We start from the raw sequence: 27,386 nt of genomic DNA, 5'->3' as shown, positions 1-27,386 counted from the left end.
AAAATTTCCGTTGTTTGTTCTGATTCTTGTGTAGCACATCGGTAATCGAAACTTCCATTAACAGTTAGAAGACAAGAATGCCTGCCAGGTGCTTGATGCATTATATTGCTCGTAAAAGCATCTCACTTACTTCCCCCTTTTGTCTCTTAATCACCTAAACACCTCCCAGCACACACACACATGCACATACATACACACACACTAAGAGACAGACTGGAGCAGTGGACTGTTTTTCTAATTGGTGTGAATTGATGGGACTGCCGCTGGTGTTGCCACAGATACAAGTCATTAATGTTACCCCCTGCTGGACACCGCAAGACTACACAGCACCTCCTGTAACACAGAACAAGTTGCCATGGGAACTGTTGACATAAATGAATGGGATGTGATGTGGTGTAAGTGTGTGTAATAGCGAGTCCGGAGGAAAATCAATAAATGGACATGCTTTCAATCTCTTTATGTCTTTTGTCCACCATCCATCAGCACCCTCCACCCACTGCTCACTACATCACTCTAGCTGTCTTTCTTGTTCGCACACATATTTTTTTGTCTCTTCTTATCAATCACGGCAAAATTGGTGGTACAGTGTAATGTCTCAGAAGTTTTATTGGAACCTAAAAAACAAAACAAAACTGAAGACCAGAATCAGTGGACCATTATGACGGCATACAAATTTATAATTACAATGAAAAGTTTGTCACATATTAACTTACAAAAACATTCGAAGAAAAACAGAAGACATAATAATAATAATGAAAAAAGGAAGACAAAGACCTGTAATGATATACACTGGTTTCAATCTAATCATTTCTACAGTGGATATCGTACTACTAAAATACTGACAGTAAAGTTACAGGACTAGGGCTTGCCCATTGATCACAAATTTCAAATTTATGTTATTTACAAGTTAATCCAGTTTTATATTATTTTGAATTAAGTATCATAATTTTTTCTTTTAGTCCTGACCCTATGAAAAAACAGGGGTTTTTTGTGTGTAGCACTCCCTTTCTAACCAATTTAATAGACACTGTAAAAAAAAAAATCTGTAAAAATACAGCACAATGTACTATTTTAAAGTAAGAGAATTTATTAGGAATTTAGTCATTCTTTTTTACCATTTGTAGTTTACATAAACAAACAAATAAACAAAGAAAAAACAGACAATGTACTGGCAGAAAATTAACAGCACATTCTTTGTTTTGTTTGTTTGTTTGTTTGTTCTTGATTTACATTTTTTTACAGTGTAGAGACCGCCATCAACTGTTCTCCAGATCAGAAATACCAGTTTTTCCCTACTAACCAGTTGTTGGCAGGGAGGATTACCAACAGGTCTCAACAGCTGTATAATTGGCACAGAATCAAACATTAGCACTACTGTTTGGCAGTAACACTAAAAAAAGTTTTACAGAAATTTTAAAAACTCAAATAATTAATATTTGTTTCATGATTTTAATCAGTAGATTTAATTCTAAAAAGATAAGTGTAATTTCACTACAGATTTCTTTATTAAAAACAAAATGCTAAATAAAGAAAAAGACCAGCAGGCTGATACCAAGTCAACAAATCACAGCCAAATTATTACAACAGATACTTCTTTCCCATTTTCTGACAAAAATTTTAAACTATGCATCATACAGTATTCCTGTTATTCCCAAGAAACATCATTTTGTGGTGTGAATGCACCTCAGCGGTACAGTCCACTGACGGAGACACGAAGACAAATGAGAGCGCATGCTGCAGTTTGAGTGCTTGTAATTCTGTATGTTCATTTGCCTCGGGCTGAACTGCAGCGCAATGAATATAAATGTCTGACACAAGATTGAAACAAAGCAAAACAGAAGGCAAGACTGTCAAAGGAAAATCTGGGCCCGCACACACACTCACACACACTCAAATTCCAACTCACAGACAAAGTACCTGATCTAGTTTGCTAGATGTTACATTAAGATCACTTAAGATTCTATAATACTGGTTTTCAAAATAAAATAATATTAAGTAACTTTACTTAAAGAACTAATCTTTGGTGTACAGTGTTCAGAATTTGGGCTGCTGACAAATAAATGCGAGCTGAGCTGATATATCTGTATCCTACAGTCACAAAAAACAACCTGGAATATATTTTTGTAATCAGTAGAAAAGTTCTCATCATTGTACATTTACATTACATAAATTCTCAGAAGAAATGCAGTTCATGTAAATGCAGTGCTTTTATTTAGCTGCATGTACAGCACATATAGCTGTGTTGTTGTAATGTCACAAAAACATGTTTGTCTCCAACCCTGTAACTGTGGTCCTTTATAAGAATCTTCAACCTTAATTTATGTGACATAAGGAAGAAAGATGACTGTAAAAAGTTACATTTTTCTTGTTAGCCAATTGAAAGGGGCTTCAGGTCAAAGATCCACACTTACCCAAACGCTGTGTATGTGTTAGGGTGTTTCAGTGAGAACAACTCTACTTCATTTTAATGTTGTTCCCTTATCATGTAAACTATGTTGGATAAATCCAGCATTATCAGCCTTTTCGGGGGTATCACGCTGAGGTCGAAGGTTACCACACCCGGCAGGATTGTGCTCCTCTGTTCATAATCGACGACTCGGAACACTTGAATGCTTTCCGAAATTCCTCGTAGTTACTCATCGCTCCAATAACTCTGCAGGACATGAGTGACGATAAAGGTCAGGTTGGAGGGGTTCTTGCTATGTGTGTCCATGTGTGTGTCTGCGTGCGGGCTTCACCTGTATTTTGGTGGACTGTGAGCTCCACTTTGGATCTGCTCCCTGGCCGCTTCTGGTCTGTATGTGTTACATCTCACCTGCGCATTACAAACACACCGATTAAATGCTTTGCTAGATACTCAAAATTACGTATGCGTATTCAGAAGTTTCTGACTTAACATGCGCCACTGCATGCAATATTACAATAAAAATCCGAAAGGAAAACTTCTGTCTAGCATTCCATTTGAGGCCATTCCATTTCATTATTTCCACAGACAGGAATGCATTTGAATGCAAAATCACACATGCATGCTTCTATAAATGCAATAATTCTGAGTAGCCAGACATTTTCCACACATGAAAACAGTAAAACACGATGACATCCTGTTTGGCTAGACAGCATGAAAGGGGAACAAATAACTCTAACAGCTCAACAAGAGCAGTACCCAAGATGTGGAACACAGCATCTGTGATAGATTTTCAAACCTTTCTCATCTCTATGGTTTTGATAGCTTTAGAAATAGATATGTTCAACTATATTTTACATTTGTTTCAGTAAATGACAGCGTGAGAGGAGCAGCATTGCCTCCTACTGACACTTTTAGGAATTACAACAACCGACTCTTTAAATTTGCATAAAACTGTAGTTAAGAAATGAAACACATCAGGGATGTGTCCACAAGGGGGCCATGGGAAATACAATTGGATTCTCCAGCATGGATAGAACCAGCTGTAGAAGGTTACTGAGTACATTTACTCAAGTATTTTACTGAAGTATAATTTTAATGTATATACTATTTTTATGTAATACACTTTAATGGTTTATATGGTTTGGTTTATATTCAACCATTATGTTAAAGTGCCCAAACATTACATTTCCCATAGGAAAATGCCCGAATATTGCCTGTCTATCATCACTTTACTATGCAGACCTGCAAATCAACTGAAGGTCTTCAGATCTAACACACACTGGCAGAAAAACTGCATTTAGATCGTAGTGAAAAATAGTGTGCAAAAGTGTCTTTACATGTGCATAGCTCAAGAAGAACAGTTGGTTGTTGTTCAGTGCAACTCCAGGCAGCAGAGGCTCCTCCACACCACCTCTTCTCTCATCCACCCACCGCCTGTACGCCTACACAAGAACAGTGAAATAAACATTCTCTCATCTGGATTGCTTTACATGACGTTGTTAATTCTTCTTCATCATTTTTGCTAAGGGAACAAATTCATTTAGGATTAGGAAATTGCTCCTTTTTTTTAAACAATAGCTCACAATGTCCAAAGTAGACAGCTCCTGTAGAAAACCATTTCTTAAATCATAGCTCATACCCTGAATCCTTCCCTTAATCCTCCATTGTCTGCTATGTTTTCTGCCAGGGTCCTCTTACCCCGCACCTGCAGGGCAAAACATTTACAAAAGAGTAACAAAGGCAGTAATGCATCAGAAACGTCTGAACTGAACAACAGTCTTCAGTTATTTCTTGACTTTGATAATTATCCAATTATACACAGGCATTTTTTAGACAGTTTCTTAGAAAAGTGGTTTAAATTCATTCTACATCTGCAGTTTTTTCTTCTTCTTTTTTTTTTATAAATTTTTGCATATTCAGACTGTTTCCTTACATTTAGGCCCGCCTCCTTCCAGTGATAACCATTATACTGGTTAATCATACACTGGGTCTTCTCATTGAAGGCCTCTATGGACGAGTTGCTCCACCACTGTTCAAGATTGCCATTTTTGTCATACTTGCGACCTGTTCAGACCACATAATTCATTATTATTCAGTCGCAAATGTTATATTTTGAAATCATTATTAGCAAACATTATTTACCGTTATTGTCAAAGCCGTGCGTTAGCTCATGTCCAACTATTACCCCGATGGCACCGTAACTTAAAGATCTGTAAATCGAAGGAAAACAACACAGATTTTAGTGTGGCACAAGTCAACGTCTTGTGGAATTTCAAGAGAGGATTCGATTCTATCAGTGGTGCTCGATCAGGGGAGGTATGCAAGCAGTGCCTGTTCAATGAAGTCTAAACACAGACATCTCAAACAGAATTCTGTCATAATTATTCTGATTTCACTGTATCCATTCTTTAAATGATTGACATCTTGAGGCTGCAGCCTCTGTCTTTGGAAGCACATTTGACTCTGCTTGACTATGATTCCATTGGAATGTGCATTGTGGATAAACCTCTGGTTTTTGATGGGAGACTGAGGGAGACTAGCAATGCTAAACAAGTTGCTGCTGGCTCTGCGTTCAAGGCTCTGAACACAGTTAACAGTTACAGACTTCACCAGTACTTTCAGATTAGCATGCATAAGAGCTGTCTATACTGAGTGTATCATCTTTAGACAGCTGTTTTTAATACGCTACCTTATTTCTTCATTAATAATTTGAATCTTCCTGTAGATATTGACAGTGCACAGGCCTTTTAATTTAGCTATAATGGTCCTTAGAACAATCACAAGTATATAATTGAGTACCAAGTAGAATATATTTAAATATTTAAACCAACCTCAAACATAAACAGCAGTAATATTGATTTTTACCAATCAAAGTGTGTTATTACTTCTACTAAATGTTCTTAAATGTTCCTCCGGCACAGATCATTGTCACCTAAGGGCAAATATTTTTTTTATGATAACTATAAAAGTAATAACATTTAATAATTCTTCAGCCTCCAAGAAGTGCACAAAGGGGAAGATGACCACACAGAGTGCTGCAAGATGCATAACATGCAACACTAAATCATGAAACGATTGTTTCATAGTCTGAAACAACAATTTGTCCTGTTAAACAGTGGAAGATAATTTCTTTTTGTTTGTCATTGTCTCTGCTTGAGTTTTTGTAAAAATCGTCACACACCACTGGATCCTATCATACATAAACTGTGTGCAGTTATTTTTCTATTAGCGGCCAAGCTAAAGAGCATTAAAACTGACAGCTAGCAGGCAGTTAATGAGCTACTTTCCTCATTCAGTAACTTTTAGTTTAATGATGTAAAGTATCACTCAGAGAACACAACATCAGGAAGAGGAAAGAACACAATAAAAAGAAAGCAATAGAAGCTTTGGAAGCCAGCACCATTCCAGTTGAGCAGGCTGTTACATAGCTTGTCATCCAGTCTCAGATATGGTAAAAAAACAGAAGCATGGACAAATGTTACTGTGCTGCGGTGCTGTGGGAAATTGCTTTACAAAATAAAATCAAGCTGTCAAGCCAATGTTTAATATAGGACAGTTTATAGATCTGTTGAGAACAATAATGCTGCCCAGGCTGTGGTTCTCTAAAAGAAGGTTTTTCTTTAAAATAAAGTCAGCTCTTGGGTGGGATGACTCACCTTGGATACTCTTTTCCCCAGAAAAAGGGTTTTTGAAGCTCTCCAGCAGGAAATCCTAAACAAGAAGACCAAAAATATTTTTTTCTTTTTGTGTATCTTTAGTTCTTTCCAAACAGGATATTTTACTGCATAAGGTCAAGGCTTTTCAATCTTATGTTTGCTGATACAAATAATAAAAAATGGAAATCCCACAAAATCTTGACCCCGAATTGGTGCTTTACTCTGTCTGGTCAGGACTTAACTGAGTGATTAAAAAAACAAAATGTAACGAATGTATATCTTACTGATTTGATTTGTGGATGAACTATAGAAGGCGTTCACGGTTGTTGGGTTTGTAAACCACCTGAAACACAAACACACATTAGGCATTAATAAGGACATAAAACCATAGCCCACGATCGCTGGAGCTTCAAGAAAGGCAAGAAAGGAAGTGCCTCCTTCTTTCCAGTGGCCAACAGGGGGCGACTCCTGTTGCTGTATCCCTAATTTCAAGTCTCATTTAATACATCACAATGTCTATTTTATATATTATAATGCCCATTAGAGTCAAAAAGCAGTGAAGCTGCATATGCTTTAGGACGGACCTACTGTCAACATGTATCTCCTTATCAAACGGATGATGTCACAGTGCCTAATTAAGTATTCACACTTGCCACTCACTCTGTGCGTGGGACGCTCTTTCGTAGCCAGGAGAGATCGGATTTAGCGATGAACTTCAGTGTCTGCATCACGTTACCATAGTAGTCATTCTCTTTTAACTCTAGCTGAAGCAGACACAAACACATTACACATTACTTCTAAATAGCAACATTCCTCCATCTTCAAAATGAAAAGGGAAAAAAGCATTGCAGGAACATGATGCTGGTGCTGTGCTAATGTAAACAGACCTGCTTCAAATCTTCATTGAGGTAGGTGTCATTCAAAATAAATTCTGGGTAGCCAACCTTAGCCAGGACTGCATGTGCCTTTAGAGAGAGATAAGAGAATTTAAATAAAATCTAAATTAAACATAAAAAGGTGTGTCAGACTCTCAGTCAAACTTAATTGGCAGAGAGTGCAAATATAAGTTTGAATGAGTAAGTTTAAATGATATTAAAGTAATAAAAAGAGAGCACTGTGAGAGTCCTAGGCTAAAGTGTCTTCACAGAAACATTGCCGGGTCCCTACAGCAAAATCCTTTTTAATTAGGAAGGTCTATATGCTTGCCATAAAGTGGACCCAATTTCTTTAAATGGTTTCAGTATTGTAGCTTGAGCAAAGCTGGTGAATGATAAGTAGCTCGGTTCAAGCAGAAAGGCATCAAAAACATTTTAAGAGTGAGTGGAGCTGAAAACAATTGTGTTAGCAATAAGATCCTGGACACATTTGAGTCTGACTTTATGAAAACCTATGATAATGTATTTTCTCTCAATCATTGCAGTTCCAGTGAGAACACATGAAAATTGCAATCAATGAGAATGTGACAGCCAAAAGCTCAGGTGTCGCGCTGCTCTAAACACTCTTTTTTCACTCAGTTTGATGTCAGCAAGAGAAGATATACTTTTATGGTCACAGCATAAAAGGCCCCGAACCAAACTGTGGTTCGGGGCTGTGGTTCCAGTCAAGTAGAACAAAGTTAAAAGTTAATAAAAGGAGACGTGGCTTCTAAGAGGGAAGAGATAAAAGGAAGGATTAAAGCATCACTAACACAGGCTTTTAAACAGGAAGCAACCCCCCCGGAAAGCAGTGGTCACTAGGGGAAATTTGTATTCCTTGACTGACTGGTGAGTAGTTTGAGTCGCAAGGTGAAATCAGTCACAAAGAGTGTGCAGCACCAAAAACATCCTTGTGACTGCTTTGGGCACTAACAGATCAATGCTGTTGCCTGTAGGGAAGATGCTGACTTATCCGCAAAGACTTACCAACTGCTCGTTAAGTGGTAAAAATAAAAAATATTGAGCATCATATATCTCTTTGTGACAAGTTTCACCTAGTGACCAGTGTTGGTCAAGTTACTTGAAAAAAGTAATCACTAACTAATTACTGATTACTTCCCCAAAAAGTAATCCCGTTACTATACTGATTACTTATTTTCAAAAGTAATTAATTACTTAGTTACTTTTTAAAAACACGATTTACAACCTGAATAGGTGATAAAGCGATAGATCTTTCAGCCCAATTCTACTTTTTCTGCATAATCCATCATACAAAATGTAATGAAATGGAAAAGTCCCTTTTTAAAACTTGTTTTATTAGTTTTAATCGTTTTACTTTATGCATCAAGCAAAAATTGAATTATATGCAACATTCTCTGACTGGAAGAAATTTGTTTAATATTTAAACCTATTTTCTACACATTCCAGCACATTTTTTTTTTTGTGTGTGTTTAGACTCACTCTTTCAAATAGATGCAAGTAAAACACAGCAGAAAATAAATAAAGCCCTTTGTCTAGCGGTCCTTTTGCTCTATTTTCACCTGTATAGCAGGAGTGGGGTAGGCGGAGGTTTACCCTGGTACAGGTGTGCCGCAGCAGTCAGTGGAAGAATCCGCGAGTTTCTCTGTGAGTTTCCCATTACGTGGTAGCGCACTCGGTGCTTGCTTGGAAGTTTAGGGGGTCTTTTTGCTGTAAAAAGAAGTTTTCTTCCCACGCACAACGGACACTAATGTTTTTGTCACTTTTTATGGAATCAAACTCAAAGTAAGGTCAGTACTTCCACGCTTTAAACGCTGCACGCTCATACTCTCTCCCACACTCGATATATTATCCATTGTTAATCTGCACACAGCTGTTGTGACGAACGTCGCACTCGCTTACATCACTGTCATGAGACATTCTCGCAAAAAAAATCACGGTTTTAGTAACACAGTAACGCAGCGTTCCTACGAGAAAGTAACAGTAATCTAATTACCGTTTTTGCAATAGTAATCCCTTTCTTTACTCGTTACTTGAAAAAAGTAATCGGATTACAGTAACGCATTACAAGTAACGCGTTACTGCCCATCTCTGCTAGTGACTATCAACCACCTCCTTCAACCACTTGCCAACTGCTCAGGGAATAGTCATTTTTCTATGGTGACAGGTGGTTGCCAGGGGATTGTCCATGGGTCTCTGGCCCGTATGACCTATGCCTAAGAACCTCACCAAGGCTGACTATAAGATAAATAAGGATTATGGTGGATCATGTAAGAGACACTGTTGTTGGGTTGTTGAGTAATGGACTTCTTCTTTTTTGCATATAAATATTCTTTAGTGGTGCCAGTAAATACTAACAGATTTCCCGAACCGATAGAACAATAGTATCTGTTCTAGCTTGGCAGCTGTTTGCAGCTGCTGCAACTACAGTAAGGTCAGACTTTGTTTTAACGGTTAGATGTGACTAACACAGCTGTTCAGAAAGTGGGTTGTTTTCACTATTTAATGCACTGCTGTATTTCATTCAATTTTTTGGGCCAGTTTTGGATTAAACTGTTTGAAATTCACATCACCAATCCAAATATTTTTTTAATATTACAGTTTAGATTAGAAAAGATGGAATAAACTGTGCCTTTTCCACAGCTCGCTTCTTGGTTAAATCATCCATCCAGTCATTCTCCTTCTCCAGCATGTCGATGAACGCCCAGCGGATGCCGTCGATCAGCTCCTCCATCTGAGAAACAAATCAAGTACGAAACAGAAGTTTAAATGTTCCGATTTTCAGATGCGAACCAAGAACGTTCTCACTTATAGCAAAGTGAGGCTGTTTATAAAAATGCAAAAAGGCCCAGCATCATTGCCATCTAAACACAGACACACACACCTACAGTGATGCAGACATAACAGCTCAGCACTCATCTGTTACACAGCTACAGAAAACTCAAATAGCTGAGCCAGGATTTAGGATATGATGGGAAAACACACACCAGGTGTTTCTTGTCCTCCTGGAAGTGTGTGTTGACAAAAAGGCGGCCGGTGGCATAAACAAGTGAGTTCTCCACGTAGTTAACACACTTATCCCAGCGCGGGGTCAGAGAGGTGGTTCCCGTGGTTACCTAATGGGGGCGAGAGAGACGGAAATTCAAGGTGACAACGCTCCAAAAAAACAACTTCCATTAACAAGTTTCCATTAACGAGAGTGTTTAAGACCTCACGCTGAGTCGCTTTAGTCGGGGAGGGGGGATGATTTGTTTAAAACATTTGAAGCTACCAGCTGGTAAAATTAGAAAATCTTTCCCCAACTCACTAAGTACTGTGACAAGAATTTTGGGACCTAAAAACAGAGATTGAGAAAAGCTGAGAAACCTTCAAGTGTAGTTATTTTGAAAGGTTTAGGTTTAAAACATTTAAAAAAGAAAAAAAGTGTACATTAAGAGAATTATGAGCAGCTGCCGCTAATGAAATGCACCCAATTAACTAATCATCAGCAAGTTTGAGCACCTTTATAAAAGCAGAGATTTTTGGCAGTTTTGCAGGTCTGGAAGATTTTAGTGTGTTAGCACAATGCCAAGAAGCAAGTACATCAGAAATGATCTCAGAGAAGCAACTGTTGGTGCCAGCCAATCTGGGAAGGGTTATAAGGTTATTTTCAAACAATTTAAAGTCTATCATTCTGCAGTGAGAAAGATTATTCACAATTGGAAGACATTCAAGATAGCCAGACTTCCAAGGAGTGAATGTCCTAATAAGTTGACCCGAGGTCAGACTTTTGCTCTGAGAAACTGAAAAACCCAAGAGCTACATCTGAGATTTAACAGGCCTCGGTTAGCACGTTAAATGCTAACATTCAAAATATTGCATTTCTTAAGATTCTCTAAAATACAGTTGTTTTCAAAACATTCAAAAGTGATCATATATGGACATCGATTTGTGTACCGACCCGAGCGTAGTCGAGGTATCTGTAGAGGAAACGACGGCTCAGAGCGGTTATCCGGGAAAAGACTGTCCTCCACTGGACGTAGTTCGCTACCGTCCTGGAGAGCGAGAGACACAGGGACATTAATTCAATTCCTACATGTAATCTCATTACACACTGTAAAATACTTGTAATGAGCGACAGGTGCCCTCCAGCCCCAGTGTGGGCTCATGTCTGTGCCTGTGTGTGTACATTATATCTGTCCCTTATGAGGACTGGGTTGAGTTTAAAGGGGACTTGAATGTTTATCTCAGGTGCCAATTCTTCAATTTTTTGACACTACGAGAGTAGCTTTGCCTGACATACACTACATAATAATTCTTTTTCTTTTACTGGGCCTACTGCGCCCCTCACTGTTTTAGCTGCTCTTTCTTTAAAGCCATCCTGCCATTAAGCCAAGCATCTGAACTTTGAGGCTGTGTAGCTTTCACACCCTTTTATTGCCTATTGCTTGCAGATTTTGCGTCTGCGTTGCTGATGCACGTAAACTACACTGTTTAGCTCGCGTTGGGACCAAACAATTGTATTTATTAATAGGGTGTGTATGAAGAGTGTCTTTAAGCTATTATTATTATGTGCTGTGATGGATAGAGAAGTTGGCTCTGGAATGCATCGTGTCAACAAGGCACCACGATAGAAAGGGAGTCTGTACCGGGGATCGGTGGCCTCGGTGAGCTTCATAAGTTCCTTGAAGTACTGTGGAACTCTGTGTAGCTTTTGCATCCTTTTATTGCCTATTGCTTGCAGATTTTGCATCTGCTTTGCTGATGCACGTAAACTACCCGAGGCAGTTTTCTACATTGTTTAGCTCGCATTGGGACCAACAATTGTATTTATTAATAGGGTGTGTATGAAGAGTGTCTTTAAGCTATTGTGTCAACAAGGCACCACGATAGAAAGGGAGTCTGTACCGGGGATCGGTGGCCTCGATGAGCTTCATAAGTTCCTTGAAGTACTGTGGAACTCTGACGATGACAGGCTCAGAGGAGGAGATGGATCGATCCGGGTCACCTTTAGACTCCACCACGGTTTTTACGAAATTAAGCCAATCGAACTACAGCGATAGAGAGAGAGGGAGAAAGAGCACGAAAGGTCTTTAACAACATATAGAAATATGTAGTATATTCACCAAGCCAGCTACTTCAGTTGCTGGGCATCGCAACACCTGCACGCATTGTATTTTTTCAATTTCAAAGTTCAATTTCAACTTTTGTGAACTACATTTTTGTGCACAGGTAAATACAAAATATCAGCAGTCCTCATTTCCAATTTGGTTCGTATAGAGGTTAAACATGTCATGAAGCTTGTAGTTACATTTCAGACAAATCCAATAAAAGCAGTTTCCCTGACTTGCTGATTGAGTTTCTGCTCTCAGTAGCAACAAATTCACCATAAGAGCTGTACTGATCTTTCTTCTGACCTTGGAAACAAAACAGTCCACAAAAAAACAGAAATGTTTGGTACTATTGAAGAAAGCCCTGCTTGGTAGGAAGACTTCTCAGGAAAAACAGGACAAGGAAATCGTGTACAACTTGGTTTCAAACCGGTTTTAACTGATGCTAAGGTTGATTTCTCTCTGGCGGTTTTTCTGCATTCTTTTAAAGTACCTGAGGTATTGAGCGCTGCAGGCGAGAGAGCGTGTATTTGTGGTACATGCTCTCGCTGGTGCGGTTTTCATAGGGAATCAGGATCTGCAGACACAGAGAGCAATTGTCATCAGCATGACTGATCCTAAATTTGTCCAAAAAACGATTTCCTGTTATACTGTTGGCGAAGCTGATGAATCAGCAGCCATATTTCACAGAGAATAATGTAGAGTTTTAATTAGCTTTGGAGCTACAGAGACCTATTTAATAATTTTCATACATTAAGCGGGATTATATTTATCTGACATGACGTCCTTACATGAGCCACTTTGGTCTCAAAGGCGAGAGCCTTTTCCATCTGGGTCAGAGCGTCTTTCTCTGGGGCGCCCAGCATGACGGCCACATCCACCATCAAACTGAGCAGCGCCGCACGATACTGGAGAAAGAGACAGAGAGACTTCATTCTTCCATTGCTCTGAGCTATCAGGCATCATCAGACATCAATCAAGCGCCTGCATCTGCACTCACATACCCTTGTGCTACTGTATCAGTATTCAGCGAAATGTATTTTTTTTATTATTACCTTTTTTGAGGGAGAGACAAACAGCAGCAGAAAAATCTTCAGTGGTTTAAAGAGACATTTATGTTCACAAATAGCTTCATGGTGACTGAAAAAGGGAATCCAATCTGTGTTGCTCTCTGATGATGTTTATAAAGCATTAGAAAGTTTAAATATTAGTGTGTTAAAGTTAGCAGATCAGATAAACTATTAATAAGAATGTTTAGGCTCAAAAGAGGTTTTTTGCATTATATGCTAATATATATAAATGCAAATGTATCCATTTATCAGTGGTTCAGAAATATTTAAAGCCAGATCAGTACAAAAAAGAAACAATTAAAAATAAGAAAGTGATACAAGAGCGGTTTTATTCAAAAACATCTTGTTATCCTTAAATTACATTTCTGCTATTTTAAGTTTTGCATGAATATCTTGAATTACTCTAAATTCAACGGCTTCAACAGGTCTTCACTCGTAAATGTTTAGATTTGAAGTTATAAGAAGGAATTCACAGTTATACAGATTATAAAAAGCCTTATTTGATATCTTCAATTCCATTTAAATTTATAGCTTCTAAAGGTGCTTTATGAGGTCTTTACAATCCCTTTTGAGTGAGAACTCTGTGACTGAGGTGAGGAAGAAATCTTTTTTTTTACAGGAAAACACAGAGGGGGACGTATTGAGTCTGAATAGAAACACTTTTTTTACAGGAAAAGTCTTTTTTGCTACCATTCATCCAGGACGGAGAGTTTTGATTAAAAGGTAAGATGCATGAAGGCAAAGCGGAAACTCACCGCCTGAGCAGAGGAGGTGTTGGTGATGTAATCTTCCCTGGAAGGCAGAGACAAGGATGCCTGATCGAGCTACATAAAGACAGAAAGCGCTGGTTAGCCTCTGCTGCTTTTTACGCTGCTGTCTTTCAAAACAGTTCCAAAAGGTTTCAGATACATTATATTCTAGTGAAGTTAAGCTGGATACATAATAACTCACCTGGCTTTGAAACTTTGATCTGTTCGCATGACCGATTAGCTTTTAAATTCTGGTTGTATGTTCAAAAATATTGCTCTTATTCACTTTTCAAAGTCATAATTTGGCACAGGGTGATTTCTTTTAATAAGAATAGCCTGTGCATGTACACATCATTCTTATAAAATAAAATAAGAATGATTGGCCCATTTGAACTGTTTTTGTGCCTTTTGATTGAGCACACGATCATTGATTATTACAAAAATGAAGTAAACAAAAATGTATAACAGCAATTTTCTTTGTTGAAAAGGTACTTATCCTGTCTGGTCCCACAGTTTTTTAACAATGAAAATTTCTAAACCTAAACTTTCAGTCCTTCTACAAAATTGGAACCAAATGCTGTATATAAAAGATGGCTATAGCACTGACCTTACAAACTGGTTTACAGAAATTGTTTTGGCCGTTGCCAACTTTGCAGGGTGGATCTAACTGAGAAACTGACACATAGTAGACACTTTCCAACCACAAGGACTAAACAGGACTATAACTTAAAAAATAAACATCTGTATAACTTTAGTACCAACTGTGATCATAGAGTATAATTGGGAATAGATGAGTTTATGACTTCACAGATAAACAGAGTCATGTTGTCCTTAACTCATGGATTCTATAAAGAAGGCTTCTTTTTGCCTCGTTCGATTTCTTTTCTTTCTTTCTTTTTTAGATGTCCATCTTTTATATACAGTGTATGGGATTGTGGATTTTGTACTTCAGTACAAGCAACTAAAAAATGGGATTAATGTAATTTGATAGTGAGATGAAATGGACTTACTATTTCTCCAAGTTCTTGAATCCAACAATGCAAGTGCAATACTATAAAAGTGTGCTTTACAGTGGAGTTATGTGATGGGCTATGAAGGAAAAATGTCTGACCTTGATAATGTAGTGAGAGGAGTTTTTGTCATCAGGGGAGACGTACAGGCGAATCAGGACGCTCTTACTGTGCTGATTCCTCATCGCTGCCAGCGTCTTCAAGAGGCTCCACTGACTCTCTGACCACTGATATTCTCCACCGCGCCCATCACCCACAACAGGCCACCGAAACTCTGGCTGTTTAAGTGTTTTCAGCATTGGTCTGGCATCCAGCTCCTCCAATAGAGCTTTGTACACAGACACACAACAAATGGTATACACAACTTTATTGATTTTCTTTGTACTATTTTTACAGCTCATGTGGCTATTTTTTTTCTAGCTTTGTGCTGCACCCATGTTTCTTATTGCTTTTCCATTACCCCAGATCTGTCGTGTGGATCAATAAAAGCTCATCCTACCTTATTTGTTTTCAGAGTCAATGTGTCTTTGTGTAAATGATTGACTTTGTAAGGACATTTAATTGTAGGGTTTGAATTTTGAGGGTCTCATATAAACAAAATCCCAACAAATCCACAGAGCAAACATCTGTGTCGTGACTTACTTTCATTCAAACAGGAGCGGTACAGGGTCTTAGCTTTGGTCACTGCTTCAAGTTCGTCAGGGTCAGAAGGAGCTTGCAGTAATTCTGATGGAGCAAAAAAGTCTGTGTCATCATTCAAAGAAACCTCTAATGCCCAGTCATCATCTCTGCTAGAGGCTAACCGCTCAAGGATACATTAACCATCACTAGGATAACACACTTAGCCATACAGTCAGGATGCATAATGGCTGATGTTTAATGTAGAATTGAAAAAAGAATGTATGGATTAAAATGATGACATGCTTGCTGTATTGATTTAGAATTTTTAATCTCCTTTCTTAAATTTGATGTGAGCTTTGCAGTGTTGTTGGAGCACTATGCTATTTCAGTAGCATACTCTGAAAGTGAGAGTCCAGTGAATGGAAACACTTAACCTTGTTCATGACCTTTAATGAAATTCCTATTAAGGAAAAAGGTTGCATCATTGTCTACTTCTGCCAGATGTTTCTACCTGTTAAAAGGCTGTTTTTCCCTCTCACTTTCACCAAGTGCTTGCTCACAGGGGGTCACCTGTTTCCAAGGCACAATATAAAGCACCTTGAGGCAAATGTTGTTGTTTGGCGTTATATAAATATGAATATGAATTGAATATCTAGCACTATTCCTTTTCTGTTTTGTAATTCCAATATTTTCATTTATTATTATACTGGTTCTTATGCTTATCTTGTGTCTGAAATAAGCCATTATAGGTCCTGTCTTGCTAAGCTACCTCTCCCTAAAAGAGCACTTTTTTGCTGACTGACTAACTTCCTGTGTGCCGAGCAGCTTGGGTGTGCTCTGTTTGTACCAGATGACCATATAAAGACAACTGCAGCAATGTCCCAAAAGCAGAAAAAAATTGAAAACTATTCAGAGCAGTCTGCAGCAAAGAATTTAGCTTAAAGGAAATACATTTAGATTCAGTACATGCATTTTACATCTATACTTCATTATTCCAAACTTCTGAAACATTGTAAGAAAACCAAAATGCTTATTAGGACATAGATGAGGAATTTATTCTCAAACCTTTAAGTCGGATGTCAACCTGCTGCCTAAGCCAGGGGTAGATGCCGTAAGAGGACGAATCTTCAGGAATTGGGTTCTCCTTCAGCCACCCACCGCAAGAGAAAGCATAAAAATCCTCGCAGGGGTTTACAGATTGATCCATTTTACTTAGAATAGACCCCGCTACAGAGATAAAAAAAAAAAACAAAAAACATCTCCATCAATGACATTTAAGCATAAGGTACTTAGGTCACAATTAAGACAGTCCATATGTAACCCGCTAAACGTACAAGATGGACCGTTTAGCGCCTCTTCTCACCTGCTTCAATGCATTCTGGGGTCAGACAGAACTCCTCCTGACTGGATTTTTGAGACACTGAGGAAGAGGAAAAGAGTTGCTGGTGAAGTTTGAGAACTGAAGGCATGCGCACAAACGTCAAACAAGTTCAGTTCTCCAACAGATTGGTGGAAGTTGAGACTTTCACAAGGCCGCACCTTGAGCAAAACCAGTTCTAGGATCAAAAAATCAACTTTGACTCAGACATTTATTGTTATTGTATATTTGATGCATAAATGTCTCTTTGAAATTCTGCCTCATCTCATATCCTGAATCCAAGGATGGATTATTAGCAAATGTATAAGTTTGAAAATATTGTGCAAACTTGACTTTTCATGCTCTTTGTTGTAATGATATATATCATAAAAAATGCTCTAGAAAATGAACTCAACAGAAACAAAATTACTATATTCTCAACTGTATAAACATACAGTCTACCCCTCCTTACGGGGGCTGTAAAACTTTGACTGCATGACTTCCACCTTGGAACACTGCACTACTATACTGAAGCATTATTACATATATTCAGCCTCTGAATACTCCCCCCACCAGTCATTATGCAATAATTACCCAAAAATGACAGTACTTATTGGAGAAGGATGTAGTCGAGGACATTTCTACTATCCACTCTTTAGGAAAAAGGGTCAAACCGAGATAAACAAGCAAAGCTGATACAGCTGGAGAGCGCTCAGACAGAGTAAACAGTCATGCTTGCCCACACTCTTGAAAGACACACTAAGTGTGACATTACTCGCTCGCTTTTGCGAAAGGCAATCAAAACACCACAAAACAAACAGAATAGGCACACCATTGTTTAAGCTACTTGCATTGTAACTGGAGGTTTACCCATTCACTTCCCTTCATAGAAGGTGAGCAAAAACCTGCCTTTCTAACCTCCTGGCAGAAACCGCTGTTATGCGATGTGGATCCGTGGACAGATTTAGAAACCAAATCCCCATTGTGAACGGATGAGTGGAGCGTTACGGTGCTGCGCCGCAATGTCTGACCTCTGAGGTCCACCAGCCTTGTTGCCTAGTTAGAGCTGCTTGTTGAGAGTTGTGGCCACTTTCAGAACAGCTTCAACCCTGCATGAACTGCTTGGCCTGGAACAAACTCAACAAGGCGCTCTCTCACCCAGAAGCCCATACACAGGGGTTTAAACACGCACGCACACACGCACACACACACACACACACTCGCGACTGAGGCTCCAGTGTCACTGCTAAAACCAAACTTATGTCCATTACTGAGATACCAAACAAGCCACCAACACAAACATGCAGATACACAAGTGCACATTTAAGACTCACACTCTTTAAAGTCATTAAAAATATCTGGAAAAAAATCAAAGCAGCATTCCTGTGTCTGGTCATTCACATGGATGGGGACGGGGGGGTTCTATTAGTGTGGGTGTGTGGGACTGCATACATGGGCTGTTATGTAATTACACTTCAATGAAACCACAAGAATCCTGCCTTCCCTCAATAACGAAAAAAAAACAATACTTACTCCCGCACCCCTCCCTGCTACAGCCATCCTCACAGCCATGCACCACTCACACTACTCAAATGTTCTCCTCAAAATCTTGAAGGCAGAGTTGCACATGAGTGATGCCAATCCAAACTATAAGCATAGCAGAAAGACTGAAAAAAAAAAGAGCATATAGCTAATCAGGCTCTCTTTAAAGTTCCTCTGGAGCCATGCTGCAATATTTCCTACAATGTAAAAATCACAACTTTCAAACAGCATATAGACATATTTGTTCACTCCAGACAAAAGCAAGCTAGCTATTTGGTAAATGGGCTGATGTAGGGCACACATCATGCCTAAGTGCTTTTAACAGTCACACACTCACACTCCAGTAGGTGCATTGGGGGCATCTTGAGGTTAAATATCTTGCGGAAAGGTACTTTGAGGATCCGAGGATCAATCCACTTACTGTCTAATTAGTAAGCCACCCATTTTACCTCCTGAGCTACAGCTGCCCAGTATTTTTGCCCACTTCTAATATTTCTAAATATCAGAGTGAGCATGCTCTAATTCTCCAAACTGTTTCTTTTGAGCAAAAATTGAGAATTTGACCATTATAGAAATGCATATAATATAATACATCTAAAAAGATATATTTTTATTATGAGTAGTAACTAATCTTACTGTTGAGAAAGAAGGTCCACATGTTCTGTGCAGAGGGAACTGACTGCATTGTTTCAACAGAAATAAAAAATGAATAAATTATAATGAATCGGAGAACAGACAATTAGGCTACGTTCACACTGCAGGCGAAAGCGCATCAAATCCGACTTTTTTGACCCTATGCGACCCATATCCGATCATGGACAAATCCGATATTTTCAAATCCGATCTGGGTCACTTTTGTATGTGGTACTGAATCCGATACATATCCGATGTTTCAGAAAGCAACTGCTGTTTGAATGGTCATGTCATTAAATCCGTCTTTTACATCACTGACACAAGACAGACGCCACTTATCAGCGCCCGAGAAGACATCGCGAACACTTCCTGGCCATCCAGTGAAACTGTTGGGAAGACAACGTTGGAGAAACGTTAACATTTTATTTGTACTGTATAATCTGCAGATTCTGACAGAAATTTCCAACTATCCTTGAAGCACCGCCCTTCTCTAAAACAGCAATAAGGATAATTATTAGGCCATTTGAAAATAACAAAATAACTTTATAACTTAAAGCAAAATTGGGAAACGTAAAATCCGAAACAAGTCTTTATATTAAGGGCCATCAGTCAAACAATACTGTTTGCTCTGGGTCTAAACAGAGCGCGTTGTGTGTGACGTCGTCTTTTGCGCATGCGGGCCGCTTTGAGGGTTCACACTAGAGCGCGTTTGCTGTCACATTTTATTTGTAGTGTGAACAAGCAGACAAAAAAATCGAAATTGAGCGGTTAAGAGGTTAAGACCTGCAGTGTGAACGTAGTCAGGAGGAAACATCTGGAAAAGTCCAGCTAAGAGTGCATACAGCGCTCTTACACAGTCCCCAGACATGGATTAAACCTACTCCTAGAATAAAAGAACAGTCAAAAAAGCTCTCCAGCTCTAGGATTGTGTTAATCCATGGGAATCCATCAAAATAACAGCCCTCAAAGTCAACCCGAGTTTACCCACGCTTTATTCTCTTTTTAATTATATTTTATATATTCCCATGGAAGCGATAGATGTTAAATATATTTGTTTAAACTCATCTTACTCCTTTTTGCCCCCTTTATTGCAGTGTTATGTGGATATGTGTGAGATCGCTCTTTCTTTAGCTAATCTAAAGCATGCCAATTACTGGTTTAGTACACCTACCAGCACCTACCATCTTTTACAGCACCAGCTTAAATTGATGTAAATAAATAACTTGCAATCCGTTACACATATCCCTGCTAAAAATACTACACTCTGCAGGAAGAGCTGTGAAAAACACATTCTTTTCTGTTCCACAAGTGTCCAGATTTGAGTCCCACTGTGCATTACGGAGAGCACAAAGTTGTGCGTGTGCAAGTGGGCGTGTATGAAACCTTACATGAACCTAAAATAGTTCTACACAAGTTACCCGCGAGGCCTCCACAAAGACCTTTGCTCCCACTCGCATGGTCATGTGTCATTTACAGTCTGCATGTACTATAATCTGAGGACACCATGCATACATTCCCGTACGATGGATTCCTAACTAATTATAATGTAGGATAAGGAAAATGTGTGCATATATAAATATATGTGTGTGTTTGGGGTGGACTTACCTAGTATGAGAGCAAGAAGCAGAGCGGCGCAGAGTAACACACACATGGCCAGAGCTATCTTGTAGAGACGACTGCTATCCCTCTCGGGTTTAACCCCCCCGCCGCCTAAATGCTCCAGCTCCATGGTTTACTATATCACACACACACACACACACACACACACACACAAACACACACACAGATAAAACACTACTCCTACAGTCTAAAAATCTTGAGAGTTGAAGTAGACATTAATCATCTAAATACAGGCAAAAAAATAAATAAAAATCCCAAACTATAGAAAAATAGGCCCCAAAAGTCTAATATCTGGGCAAAAATTAAATGCCCAAAAGTCCTACAAACATCTCTAAAATTTCAGAGAATTTAAAATTTCCCTCAATTTAACAGCCCGAACTCAGATCACTTTCCCAATCTGTCTTGCTCTCTCTGCTGCTCTCTGTCTATCTGCAGCTACTCAAACTTCACTCTGGCTCTTCACACTGTTCCTCCCTCCATCCCTCCTCCTCTCCTCCAGCACTCCTCCCTGCCTTGCACCCACCCTCCCTTCTGCCTTTCCTCCTTCCCAGCAGAAAACTACAGACCAGTCTTCCCAGTGACATGAACTGAGGTCATATATTAAAACAAAAACAAAAAACAAAAACTAAATCATTGGCCAGAACCAGGACCTTATCTGTGCATGTGTCTGCACTGGCAGCTGCACTTCTTCTTCATGGCGCACATGTGAAACGTGTGTGCCTAATCTCATGTACAGAACAGCAGGGCGCTCTGCTTGAAACATTTATCAGATCAGACAGCCAGTGAACTAGAACCAAATTATCCTCACAGGACACCGATTATTGCAGATTAATCTGATGATGAAGATGGTGTTGCTGCTGTCTGTAAAAATACATCACTGTTTCTGTCTACTTTCTCACTCTCTTTGAAGTGCAGATGACCGTGACAACGCAGACTCCTGATTGGCCTTCAACTTCACCCCCTTCACTGTGGTAAGAACTCTTTCTGCACGTGCTCATTAGGGTTTGGGGCGTCGGCCACAAAGCCCTTATATAGTTACGACTTCCTGTGCTGCTAAAAACACCCATTCATCAAACACAGACCACGATGCTATTGTTCACCCCTGTGACTAACAATCACTTGTGTCCTGTTTATATCTCATTGTCTCAATTCTCAACTGGGACCCTACTCATAGTGTTTTGATTGCCTCTGCTCCGCTTTTAGTCTCTAATTTTTTCAGTTGCTTTACAGATTGGCAATCAAGAGCTGGTTCTGTTGCTCCAGCTATTAAAAAACTAAACAAAAATCCATTGAAGTCCATTGAAGTCCATTGAATCCATTGAATCAAGAATGCATTAACCTTCAGTTATCCTTCAGTCTCAAGTTGCATAAATAAGATCAATAACTTAGCAACGTGTAACCTAATTGTGAGGAAATATTTACAGATATTCAACAGCAGGTAATAAGAAAACAATAAACTAGCGTAACTACCAAATATTACAGTTTCAGAGCTGCAGGCTATCTCTCAGTTGTAACGTATGCTTGCCTATTAGCTTGTACAGTTTTTAAGCAGGTATGATCACAATAATATCATCCAAATAGTCACGATAGCAGGAAAAAAGTGAAGAACAGTATATCACTAACAACCAAGCAGCAACCTCTGGAACTAAAAACTGAGGGCAGTGAAGAAGTGACTAAACCCTGTACTTCCTCTAATGGCCACTTGAAGCTGACCTTAAAAGGAAGTCAAACGGGAATCCCATTGGCTCCAACATCTAAGAGTATTCACAACCTGCTAATAAAAGCAGTTTGGCCTAATATTGATCGTATACCACTTTATAACATCTTTTAGCACCATTTGGATACTGGAAAGGCAGTCACACAGTTAAAGCTACAGTAACTGTGTGACTGCTTTGACAGCTCCTAAACATCTTAAAAGACTTATCTGACAAATAATATGCCTTGTTCTGTAAAATCAACTGACCAAGAAGAACTGGTTTAGGTGTGATTTTAGTATTTTATTAGACTGATATTTATCAGGTTTCCATTTAGCAGGTATCTGTGTCTGTGAATTGCACCTGTACAGAATATTAATTTCTGTTAAATTCTGTTTAATTCATATAGCACTAATGCACAATAACAGTCCCCCCAAGGCACTTTATATTGTAAGGTAAAGGCTGTACAATAGTAAGAAGAAACCCCCCAAATAAGCAAGCACTTGGTGACTGTGGGAAGGAAAAATAACCCTTTTAACAGGAAGAAATCTTTGAAAGAACTGACAGCTTGCTAACCACCCAAGCTTTATTGACAGCACTACAGCACTCAAACCCTCTTGCTCAAGTACTGCACTGTGGATGATCTTCATTGATGGTACCTGATATGTTTATATATTCATAGAGTAGAAAATATCACAAGATATTACTATAAACTAGTGTTATTTGTTTGCTAGCACATACCAATCCAGACATGGTTTAAAAGCCTGCAACATCACTTAAATATAAAGTGTTTCCCAGTGGGTTTGGTGTCTCTTTCCCATTTACTGTTACTGGACTCGAGCCACCACCCTTCCCATTGGTAGTTTATCAGTTACCAAAGATCAAGTTGTGTAGAGAGAACCACGACCACCTCCCTTTAGAGGTATGTCCTTCCCACAGACCACTTTACTGGTCTCTGATAGCAAACTACAGTCATGAGGCAGCTATACCTTCTTGTTCGGATTGGCCTCTGTTAATCATGCTCTTAAATATAGTCTAACTAAATCCTAAAACCTAGATAAAGGTCATAGAAACAACTATTACCTGATATCCTGGGAAGAGTCCTTTGTGGACAAGAGATATAACAATTACACAACAGGTAAAAAAAACTGATATCCAAAAATCCAAAAGATGTACCTCTCAGTACAAGCAGACCCACAAGTAGCCAGTAGCCAGTTTCTGTCATCTGAATTTATTCTCAATATTATCTTCACCATCAGTGCTAATAGCAGATGCATATCCTGTGGTCCACATCAATCAGCAATTTGTACACTTAGTGCTGAGCACAAAATCACTAATGCTACTCAGCAGTAACAGTCTGTCTTTAAGGAAAACAGTTTTCCGCTAACTTAGCAAGAAGGAAGATGACAAGTGGATTGTCATCGTTGATTTCCCGAACTCCTGTCCACAAAACATGACATTTCCTGTCATGTCTAAACACAGAATAACAAAAATATAGTTAATAAACAATTAAGAGATCAACATCTCAAAACACACAGTAAAAGAAATGTAGTGTTTTTTTGCAAATGTCCAACAACCTTTTGGGTCAAATCTTTTTGACTTAATGTTTCCTAGTTTGAGGGTTGTTGTGAGATTATGAAATTATCATTAAACAGGATTTTTCAACTGCCATTGTACAGTTTCTACTTTTCACATACAAAACAAACAAATACACGTTACTGCGTGTCTATTTTGAGGACAAGTGATCACCAAGGCGAAGTAGTTCGCGGGGTTACTTACTGAAGTCTCCATCTACTCTTACAAACAGAATGTGCAGCCAGCTCCAGAAGTGAAACCTGAACCAAGAGTCCTAAATAAACCTAAAGAAAATTCCATTCACAGATAGGGCGACATCTGTGTATCTGTGTAAGACAGCAGAAATTACATCTTAAGATTTGGACATTTAAAAAGAGCTGTACTCACTTGTGACAAAAGATATGTTTTAAATTACTGTAGAAGCTGTCAGAGGCATCACCACTGCAGTGGAGCTGATTTGTCTAACCGATACTTCATGCTCGACATTCCAACCTCCAAAAGTGAAAAAAGACAATGCTAAACTGTCAAAAGAAAAGAAATGAAAATCAGAGTTCTTCTAGATGCAAGTCTCTACACATAGCAGCCAATCCCAAAAAAAAAAAATAAAAAATTTGTAACTAATATGAAGAAAAATCTAAATTAACTTAATTAAAATGTCATATAGAGAATCACCAAGCTATATTTTTGCCATCTTTGTGGTCCACAGAGGAGTTGTTTTGAATATTATCAGCTACGTTAAGGAGTGATGTGAAATCTAATACAGATATTTGTGTTGCCCATAGGATTAAGTTACAACAAATACTGTTTAAAAGTGTTGAAAAATCTGGATAAACTAATGTGAGATTTGATTGATATATTAATACTCCCCAGAGCACTTAGTCTACAGATTCTGATTATCAGCTCTCTTTTTCTTCTAGTGTCACCATTAACTGTCTTTTTTTTTAATTTAATTTGAAAAGACTGTCAAGAATTTTAGTTCCGACATTCATCTAGGGCCTGTCTTACCTTTCTTTTAAAGCTACTATAAAATTATTATTTATGGGTTTTCTGCAAAGAGTCATCATCTGCTGTTTGGATTGTTGTGGAATTGGTTCAGATATTCATGGTCCCCAACGGATTAAATCACTAAACTAACTGTTACAAAGCACCCTTCAATTGTCATAGCAGCATAATGCAATTGTATCTTTTTTTGAGTTTTTTGAATATAGCCTGTAAATGGCCTGATCCCTTCTGGGGAACACGTGTCTACACAAAATATCTTAATGGTTCATCTTGTGGGTGTGTATAGCACTTTACTTAGTCCTTAAGAACCCCGAAGCGCTTTACACTACATTCAGTCATTCACCCATTCACACACTGGTGATGGCAAGCTACATCGTAGCCACAGCTGCCCTGGGGCGCACTGACAGAGGCGAGGCTGCCGAACACTGGCGCCACCGGGCCCTCTGACCACCACCAGCAGGCAACGGGTGAAGTGTCTTGCCCAAGGACACAACGACCGAGACTGTCCGAGCCGGGGCTCAAACCAGCAACCTTCCAATTACAAGACGAACTGCCAACTCTTGAGCCACGATAACCCCACAATATGAACCATTAAGATATTTTGTGTAAAAAAAAGCACTGCAAAATTGCAATGCAGGGTCGTTCCTCTTGTGTCACTATGAAATGATCATTCGTGTGTTGCTGTTTTTGTGCTTGTCGTTTCACAGCTACAGGATGAATTATCATTAAATTTAGCACAGATAGCAGTGTTCCCCAGAGGATTAATTGTCAGGGCTCTGTGTGCGGGCAGGTGGAGATGTGGATCCAAGTGCAGGACTCAAACATGGAATTGTAGCTCAAAACCTCAGCTTTATTGCTGGAGAACAAAAAACATGAACTGAACAAAAAATACTGGCAACAGAGAACTGAAACACACAGGCATAATTCTGAGGGTACGACGCGACACTGAGCACAGGAAAACACAGGGCTAATATACACAGGGTGGTAATCAGGGAATGGGCAACAGGAGGGAGACACAGCTGGGAGAAATTGGACTAACGAGACAGGGGAGCAGAAGAACTGAACACACTCACATGAGACAGACCTTCACAATAAAACAGGAAATAAGAAACCACTAAACAAAGACGCAGACAGAATATAACACATGCAACTCAAACAATACATGCAACAACCAATCCTTAAACACGGATAAACAGAAACATGAAACTAATAATCATCATCACCACCACAAGCCCTACAAGAGAATAAGAAAACAATCCATAATGCAAAAACACACCAAAATAACTGAAACACAGATTCGTCATAAAACCCAACAAAGCACCAGAGAAACATAAAGAATAATCCATCATTCAAAAATAAACCAAAACGTAACAACTCAAAAAGCTGGGTCGAACTGACCCAGAACCGTGACATTAATAACCTAGCAGCAACATGATGTTGTGTGCATGTTTACATAAACATTGGAACAACTACTGAACAGATTTGCATGGGAGTTGTTACTCATTCAGTCCCCAGAGGTTTTATTCAGTTTGAGACTGTCATTATTTTATAATTCTTTCCTCTAGTTTAACCATCTAGTGTTCTTTGTGTTTTTTAGTGGAGAATTTAAACAGCCACAGGATAGGTTACAGAGACACTCCACAGATATTTAAGTTTGATCTCACTTTAATGACTTTCTTCTGTTAAAGCCTACAATTTATAGAGCTGTAGTGGGGAAAAAACAGAACAATGTTATGATAGCTTGTCATGGAAAATGATTTGTAATAAACACTGGTGATCCATTCATTTTATTCTGTCTCATCATGGGGTCAAATTTTCAACTCGTACAATAATTTGGATTATAGCCAAATACTTAATGGCCCATTACATCCCCATTAGTCGCAGCCACACTTGTATTTAGTGCTATCAAACAAATGTAAGAATAATAACACTAAAATATGACAGCAGCCCTTTATTATAGGTAAATGGGGGAGATTGCAGCATTAAATTAGGGGCAATTTCTCACTATAAACCAGACAGGCAGAACATGGCTCTTTTCTGGCCTCTCCCTCACTACTGTTCATCATCCTCCCATGTCTGTTTACCCAAGCATCCCTGCAGGCTGTCATTAGTGCATGATAAGCAACAGAAGCACACACGCAAGGGCACATAAGCAATCTGTTTGCATAGCTTCCAATTGCCTTATCAGAGAACGAATGTACACACGCAAAAGACGCAAAGTCCTCAGACTCATGACTCAACATGGTCCGATCTTCCCACAGACATACACTGCACTAATTATTCAGTGATAAGAGTCTCCAAAGTGGCCTCAATGTTGAACCTGCTGACAGAGGTGTCTGCTCATCTTACTAAACACACCTCTGTGGCTAAGCTCAAGGCCAATCAGTATTTACAGTCTGTGGGAAACACCCTTCCAAATTACAATGTGTCAATCCTCTCGCTCACGCACTCAAGAAACATAATCACT

The 27,386-nt window shown here is 39.0% G+C and overlaps 1 protein-coding gene across 1 annotated transcript; it reads right to left on the bottom strand.

The window, feature by feature from the left end:
- Nucleotides 1-594: 594 nt before the first annotated feature.
- On the bottom strand, nucleotides 595-21,064 carry phex (phosphate regulating endopeptidase homolog, X-linked). Its single transcript, XM_006799213.2, has 22 exons — nucleotides 20,634-21,064; nucleotides 16,860-16,916; nucleotides 16,562-16,723; nucleotides 15,518-15,601; nucleotides 14,977-15,203; nucleotides 13,872-13,940; nucleotides 12,838-12,954; nucleotides 12,540-12,623; nucleotides 11,844-11,986; nucleotides 10,897-10,990; nucleotides 9,944-10,072; nucleotides 9,589-9,690; nucleotides 6,951-7,028; nucleotides 6,724-6,827; nucleotides 6,348-6,406; nucleotides 6,064-6,118; nucleotides 4,550-4,617; nucleotides 4,341-4,471; nucleotides 4,047-4,112; nucleotides 3,745-3,849; nucleotides 2,739-2,815; nucleotides 595-2,653 (listed from the first exon to the last, which is right to left on the bottom strand). Exons 1-22 carry the CDS (start codon nucleotides 20,755-20,757, stop codon nucleotides 2,551-2,553), a joined length of 2,238 nt encoding a protein of 745 aa, XP_006799276.1. The 5' UTR covers nucleotides 20,758-21,064; the 3' UTR covers nucleotides 595-2,550.
- Between the last annotated feature and the right edge of the window lie 6,322 nt (nucleotides 21,065-27,386).

The sequence above is a fragment of the Neolamprologus brichardi genome, chromosome 9 (assembly GCF_056152115.1).
Source record: "Neolamprologus brichardi isolate AB-2024 chromosome 9, ASM5615211v1, whole genome shotgun sequence".
In the NCBI taxonomy this organism is placed as follows: domain Eukaryota; kingdom Metazoa; phylum Chordata; class Actinopteri; order Cichliformes; family Cichlidae; genus Neolamprologus; species Neolamprologus brichardi.
This window is presented reverse-complemented; position numbering and strand designations above follow the sequence as displayed.

Bases quoted from the DNA above. Each gene is read 5' to 3' on its own strand.
- phex (XM_006799213.2), bottom strand. From the start codon at position 20,757: ATGGAGCTGGAGCATTTAGGCGGCGGGGGGGTTAAACCCGAGAGGGAT. The intron at 15,204-15,517 runs GTAAGTCACGAC...CTGTGTACAAAG, and splicing joins CCGCTCCTGTTTGAATGAAA to CTCTATTGGAGGAGCTGGAT. The intron at 13,941-14,976 runs GTCAGACATTTT...GTCTTTATGTAG, and splicing joins CCTCTCACTACATTATCAAG to CTCGATCAGGCATCCTTGTC.